Genomic DNA, 7,512 nt, shown 5'->3' with positions numbered 1-7,512 from the left:
CCATATACAGTTATGATTTTTGTTTGCCATTGCATATGCTCTATCTTTCATCATGGGTATCTGACTTGGAAATGTCTTTTACTTTGGAACAGTACTTGCTATAAAAGAATCTATTCAAACCCAAGGGACTTTTTCCATCAAGAGCATTTAGAAATCCTAGGAAATGCTCAAACCCTAGGTAATTTGGAATGCAGATGGTTTTTGTAATGGGTTGTCCATCAATCATCCATTTGGTGGTCTCAGCTCATCAATATTCAAGGGAGACTTTTGGCTCTCTCCCCATGGACTAAAGCATTGCAAATTTCAAAAGAGGCTTTAGGAATTTGACAAATCTTCTCCACCTTGTGCCTATGAATTTTTTTCTCTTGGTCAATTCTCAAAAATAATTTCAAGCTCTCAGCCTAGGACCAACCTACTTACCAATTGATTATTGACTCTATTCCTCCTTCAACTTTCCACAAACTAGGAGTTCAAAGTGTTAAGCTACGGTGGAAAGATTGGAAAGGGTATCCAACCACTCATTTTCAAGGTTATAGACTAGCCAAGGGTTATTCTTGACTTTCTCCTTACCTTCCTATGGTAGATCAACTCAATTCACATTGGCAATTGCAATACTCCTGCAAATTGTGGCAACAAAGTTCTCAAGGAATTCGAGAAGCTACTATTGAGCCTAAGTTAGCCCATTTTTCCTTGTGTCTTCTATACTAAGCACTTCCTATGGGGACCTAGTTAATACACATGAGTATCCTTCCTCTCAATTGCCCCTTCTATGGCCAAATTGAATCCTTGAAGCACTTGTTATAGTTTTTTCCTTGGGTTCAACAAGCTTGGAACTAGATCCATAGTATATTTTCATCCTAATCCCTTCTTGTGGCATATTTTTCTTCTTAGAGATTGGTCTAGCATCCGTCACAAATTCACTCAAATATTGAAAGGAAACCAGGTAGCGGAATATAGCTTCCTACAATGAACTATCAGGAGAGTGAATGCGAAAAAAAATCTAACCCTTTAACAATTACAGATTCAGATGCACATCTAATTAAACATTAATAAATATTCAAAATAGAATTAACACATAACACAACATATACGTGGGAAAACCCTTTCGGTAAAAAACCCACACTCCAAAAGTTAGACTCAATTGTATTATCAACAACAATAACAATTACAATACAATGCACCAAGCCAATGCTCTTCAGGAGTCTTCACACCATTAGAGGATTTGGGAGTAATTTCGGCAACATAACGATGTCTCTCAAAATCTTCAACCTCTCTTACAAATCAAGCCAAGGAATCACATATTTATAAAGCTCAACACAAAGTAGTAGGCTTCCATGGTTTTCAAAACTAACTTCAAAGCCTAAGAGGTAAGTCATGTCATAAACAATATAAATACCATTATCATAACATGTTGCACCTGGCAACTTCCAAAGCACTAACACCTATCTCACCCAATATGGATATCTTGCCAAATGTAATGCAAGTTCAACATAACAACTCCCATAACTATGAATAGGCACTTTCCTTACCTCACACCACTTGTCAAAAGTGAACTCCACCATAAATATTAACTGCTCAGATACAACTCCAATCCATAATAGAAAACACAAGCCAAGACTCTTTAGTCAACATAAGAAATTGCCAAATCAATTTCCACTCTAAACTGGAAATATATGACAATGCCTTCCCAAAATGTAGAATCTTCCAAGTGGACACCAATTTCCTAAAAAACAAGATTATGTCATCTCATCACTACCATGTAGGATGCCACCTCACCAAGATGACCCACAAAGTGAATGGCAACTTAGGAAATTAATAAATTAGAATAAATCAATTAAATTAAATAATCAATGTCAGGACTCCAAGGTTGAGACACCTAATCCCAACATATATGACACATTTTCAAGGTGGAGATTCTTTTTAGTATTTGGAAGGATAGAAATGCAACTTTATTTAATAACACTATTTTAGGCAAACACTTCTCTTTGTATACCAAAGTTATCTTTGTTTTAAGGTGTCCATACAGATTCAAGAGAAAGCTAGCAAAGCTACAGTTGATGTGGCCCATAAATAGGAGCTCCTTGACCACTAGGGAAATTCTCCCTGCACTATTGTGCAAGTTCCCCTCCACCCTGCTTCTCCTCATGGGCATCAGTGTGGTTGTAGCTGCCCCTCCAAGTGGAACAGTTTGGGTGGTCGCAATTCATGTGGTCTTCCTCCTCAAAGTCCTTGAGACTCTATAGCTCATGGAGGATGGTCACAACCTTCTCACCCGCCATCTCCTTGATGAGACATTGGTTGGCCTAATACCAACAAGCTTCCTCATGTGCCTCTTGTCATCTCTCTAGTTTGCCAACAACCACCGTAAGATGAAAATGCTAAAGACGATGCTCTCACTAGTTGAAAGCCCATTGATAACTCTACCCCCAAGGATATTTGGGGGAAAACATATGATAATGGTCCTCTACCACCTCCAAGAGTAACTTTAATAGCATAAGTTCATGTCGGACTTGTCCTATTTGTTTTAATATTTTCAAGGCTAGGCCCCTTATATTAAGACTTTTGTGGGTGTGACTTTCTACCACCTCCAACCTCTTTTGTGGCTATTATAATATTTCATCTTGATTAATGCAAAACTAAATAAGACATATTCATAAATAAAAAATTGATATACTAAATTTTTTTAATGATATTTTGATATATTTGAAAATCTTAATACAGTATGCTTGAACATTTTGTTCCTAATTCTCACAAGTATATCTACTTGCAAGCCTTAAAATGAAGCTACCAACAAATGGACCAAGAGCTCATCCTCAATAGCACACAGAAGTGCATCTCTCCCACCATCATTTTCATCATCCTCTTCCTCTTGAACCTTTTGCTCGTCCAGTTTCAAATTCTCTGCCCTGTTTTCAAGCTATTGGATGAATGCTATAACTATTCGGTATACTGGAGTTTTATTCAATTAACAATTGAGTATTTTGGCATGCTAGAATTCTATTCACCAGCAAATTCATATGACTATTGTAACTATAATATCCCCTTTCTTATCAATTAATAATTCTTGATAATGAGTCTCGTTTTTACTTGTAAGATTAACAACATTAAGCCATTTGCACTTTTATGTTTTTCAACCAGTTACAATTTTATATTTCTACAACTTTCATGGTTTTCCACGTCCATTAGAACGATCAGAACATGATCAATTCTTAGGAAAGGGTAAACCGAACAAAGGACTGTCCTGAGAATATAGAAACATAAATTAACATGCCAAACTTTCTGTAACAGAAAACCTTCTTGGCATGATATATAAACAACACATAATTAACAGAATTATGATGATTCAGTTATACATTTGAGGATTTGATAAAAGATATGACTCCACCATCTTCACCATAGCAACAACTTCAGCCCTGAGCTCTTGAATCTTAGCTTCTGAGGGTGGTGACTCAGAGAATGTCTCAAAATCAGAAGTCCATACAAGCAGACACTCATCACCATCATCAAATTTTATTGGATTGAACTTCATCTCAAATTTGCCACTTTTGAGTTTCTCATCCATCAGCACTCCTTTTCCCAGTGTGGAATATCGGTATAACAGCTCCTTCTCATTGAGTTCTTCCACCCTCTCCTTGTCATACCACAGATCCTTGTTTGCTGCAAAACAGCAAGAAAACATAAGCACTGTATCAAGAACAGTTATAATACAATGCCCTATATCATGTACCCAATAAAAGAAACTTTGCAAACTTTTACTCTAATCATAATAACAGAGATAGAATGCTCCATGAATCCATGGAAATTAGGATGCTCTGTGGCATTCATGATTAGATGCTACATAACCGAAATTTTGACTTGTCATTAATGAAGATCATTTGCAGCTTGTTCACTATACCATCATCTCAAATATTATGACAAGCCAAAACTTTAATTATGTAGTACATAACCATTGATATCATGATCCATCCTGATAATCTGATAGCCGTTTCCAAACCCATGCAGGTCTCAGCCATATGCCCACTTGGCCCTGAAAAACCCATATGGTAAAAAGAAAAAAGGCCTCAGCTATATGCCTACTTGGCCCTGTAAACCAAAAATGGATTTGCAAGAGATAAATCCTAAAATGACCCATGTTTACTGAGAATTAGCTTTTATGAAATTGATATCATCTGCCATGGGATACATTCTATAAGAATGTAATCAACCTTAAAGTTTTAAAAAGTCAAAAGAAAATTACAAGACACAACCCATGTTTATATCTCAAAATGTGATCCACCCATATCCTCATATAAGATATATTGAGGGGGGAAGAAACGACTGAAATGACACATATTTACAAACCCTAAAAAACCTGATCCACTAGTAACCTCATAAAAGATTCACCAAAGCTCAAAATTGGTATAAATCTTAACAATGGGGTCCACCCTTAATCTCTAGCAAGACTTGAGAAACCAGAAAAATGCAAAACAACTGAAAGTTGCTTTCTGTGAATTGGATACCGTCTGTGAAGTTGAATTTTTTGATGGATCCCACTCCTCCATCTCCTTCAATGATGGAAGCACTAGAGTAGATATTGGGCAGTGCTTTGGGAAGAAAATTTGTGCTGTCCTTAGCAAAGGCCATCCAAAGCCTCTTGGGATCAACAGAGGCTATCACCTCTACTGTTGTAGAACCTATAGCCATGGGGACTTGAATGAACCAAAGATCTTGTGGGTGAAGATATGATAATCCACTATTCTTTGCCTCAGATCTATGGCAAAGAAAATGCATAGATTGAAACTAAATTCTCTGGGTTTGATTGAGTTATTTATAGCAGAGGAAAGACATGGATGGCATTGGTTGGTTATACAGAGATTGTTATACATATGATTTTTGTGGTGGTCTTGCGTGCCTTTTGTGTCAAGTCGTTGCTTTTTAAAAAGTTGAAGGTGGACCTGTGACAGTTCATGTGATATCAAGCAAGTAGCAGATACAATGACATACAATCGCAGTCATACATGTAAATGAAATTCAATGAATATTAATGGGGAAAGCAATGGCTCACACATGTAAGATTGTGATCTCTCGTTCGGTTTACTGTAAATGCTAATGTGTGGCTTTCAATGAGTCAACATGGTGAAGTTGGTTGCTAATATGGTGAATGAATCCTTCATGGAACATTCTTTATGCCATATGGATCTACATCTTTATGTGTCTCTTCAATCAAGGTTTAATTAAAGAGAGCAATAGAAGTTTATTTCCAAATGCAAAGGGCAATTTTCTTTCAAATTAGTTTTCTACTTAATGAATTATGGTATTAGATAATTGAGTTGGATGTTTAGTTCAATTGCCAAGAGCTTTTGTGGTAAAGCACAAGGGCATGAGGTCCAATCTCCCAATCTCCGCTCACACTAGTGTCACTGAATAACTAATATCTATACACAAAATCAATTTACCAAATCGATTTATGAATAACTAATGTCTATACACAAAAGTCTTGTACACAAATCGATTTATACCTTGATCTTCCAAATATTTGAACTTATCAAAGTAGTGTCTAAGGTTACCAAATCGATTTATGAATAACTAATGTCTATACACAAAAGTCTTGTACACAAATCGATTTATACCTTGATCTTCCAAATATTTGAACTTATCAAAGTAGTGTCTAAGGTTACCATTTACAAGTTTGTCGTCTTGATTATTAAATGAGTTATCCTAGGTGAAAACCCTTTCATAATCTGAACTAGCAATGAGATTGATATAAAAATCAGTGTACATAAACATGTAGATGACCTATATGATGATGATATAGATTATTAGGTTGAGAGTGGAAAAGTTAACTTACATAAACATGTAGATGACCTATATGATGATGATATAGATTATTAGATTGAGAGTGGAAAAGTTAACTTTTGAATTTGATGATTTAAGTTTCAAGGTCATTCTCACACACCTTTCAGTTGGACCGACTCAATCCCAAACCACTCAAAATATTGACAATGTATAGAAAATGTAGGTACAAATGAAAGTGAAACATATGTGAATAAAAATCAGATCATATACCAAATTCAATACAAAAATATTTTATTAATATATTATTAAGTTAATACATTTCCATAAAGATTCACAAAAAAATAAAATGAAAAATCATCATTACAATATTACATACATAGATTAATAAAAAAATAAACTTTTCAATATTTATATAAACAATCTATTCAAGTTTAAAAAAATTTCTTTAATTGTTATCTTAAAAAATTACAATTTATGATACACCATAAAAAATTTAAACACTATTTTATTTTTTATTTAAATTTTATTTTATACAATAATAATGTTAAAATTATACATCGAGTAAATAAAAATGAAAATAAATTATTTATAAACTTAAAATATATAGAATTTTGATGGGTATCTCTCAATCAAGGGTCCCTTGAAACTATATATGTATATATTCCAATCTCAACACATTTAAAAACCTAGCTCACCCGGTCGTGGATCGCAACTTAAGGCGTGGGTATGCTCCCCATGGTCTTGAGTTCGAGTCCCCGGCTGTGTTAACTCTGTGTGTGTTGCTACCTTGTGAGTGGGTCGTACACACTGGGGGATTAGTCTTGCTTCGGCAAGGACACCTCCAGATTCCACAATAGTGAATATAAAAATTAAAAAAAACAATTAATTATTACTATTGAATTTTCTATAAAATGAATTGCGTCCACCTTATACAAACCATGCAAAGTCATGCCCTAGGTCCTAGGTCAAAACTATATAGTGGCCGAAACAAGACCTTTACTTTATAATGTCAAAGCCAATAAAAACTCTGTGACTTAAATGTTCTTTGACAAGTTTGAATGTGACTCATTTAAAATTGAAGTTAAAAGTTAAAGTGTAAAAATATCTATTATTTGTGTATGTTGACTTCTATAAAAAATGTATATGTGATCAAGGCATTAATGTATAAGTGAAAAATTTGGATTATTAAATAAAATTAATATAAAAAAATTGTCACTTTTAGCTCTTCAAACTATTTATTGTAGGTGAAGAGCATAGGTTATTTATAGGTTCACCTTCAAATTATATCTTCATCTTCCCAATTTTTGATATGGCTTTCTTCTTTTTAATTTATATGGCTCTTGAAAACAACCCAAACAAATGTACATACATTCTTATTGACTCTCATATCATAGCTAGAATTTTATTCTAATTTCCTTGATGACTAGTGAGTTTGTTGTCTGTCACAATTTTCCATAAGTAGTAACCACAACACACTAAAATCACCTCAAAAAGATTATCAAAGTGAAATTAGAATAGAGATTAGTCATCTTTCTCTGTCTCTTCATCTATCTTTGTGTTTCATTGTATTTTTCTCTTACTCTTTATTTGCCTATCTCTCTAACTCTCTCCACCCTCTCTCTATATAGATCTTTAATTTTGTAAAAATTTAATGACCTTGATTACTCACAATTGTGGAATTTGTCTCCACTTTACCTAAATAATAATTACAACACATTGAAATCACTTTGGAAAGAT

The 7,512-nt window shown here is 34.3% G+C and overlaps 1 protein-coding gene across 1 annotated transcript; it reads right to left on the bottom strand.

Moving 5' to 3' along the window:
• Positions 1-3,017: 3,017 nt before the first annotated feature.
• LOC131026743 (major allergen Pru ar 1) lies at positions 3,018-4,848 on the bottom strand. Its single transcript, XM_057956677.2, has 2 exons — positions 4,500-4,848; positions 3,018-3,657 (listed from the first exon to the last, which is right to left on the bottom strand). Exons 1-2 carry the CDS (start codon positions 4,768-4,770, stop codon positions 3,344-3,346), a joined length of 585 nt encoding a protein of 194 aa, XP_057812660.2. The 5' UTR covers positions 4,771-4,848; the 3' UTR covers positions 3,018-3,343.
• Positions 4,849-7,512: the final 2,664 nt, after the last annotated feature.

Source organism: Cryptomeria japonica, chromosome 1 (genome assembly GCF_030272615.1).
Source record: "Cryptomeria japonica chromosome 1, Sugi_1.0, whole genome shotgun sequence".
In the NCBI taxonomy this organism is placed as follows: Eukaryota; Viridiplantae; Streptophyta; class Pinopsida; order Cupressales; family Cupressaceae; genus Cryptomeria; species Cryptomeria japonica.
Note: the sequence above shows the minus strand (reverse complement) of the source record. Positions and strands in the feature narration are given on the sequence as shown.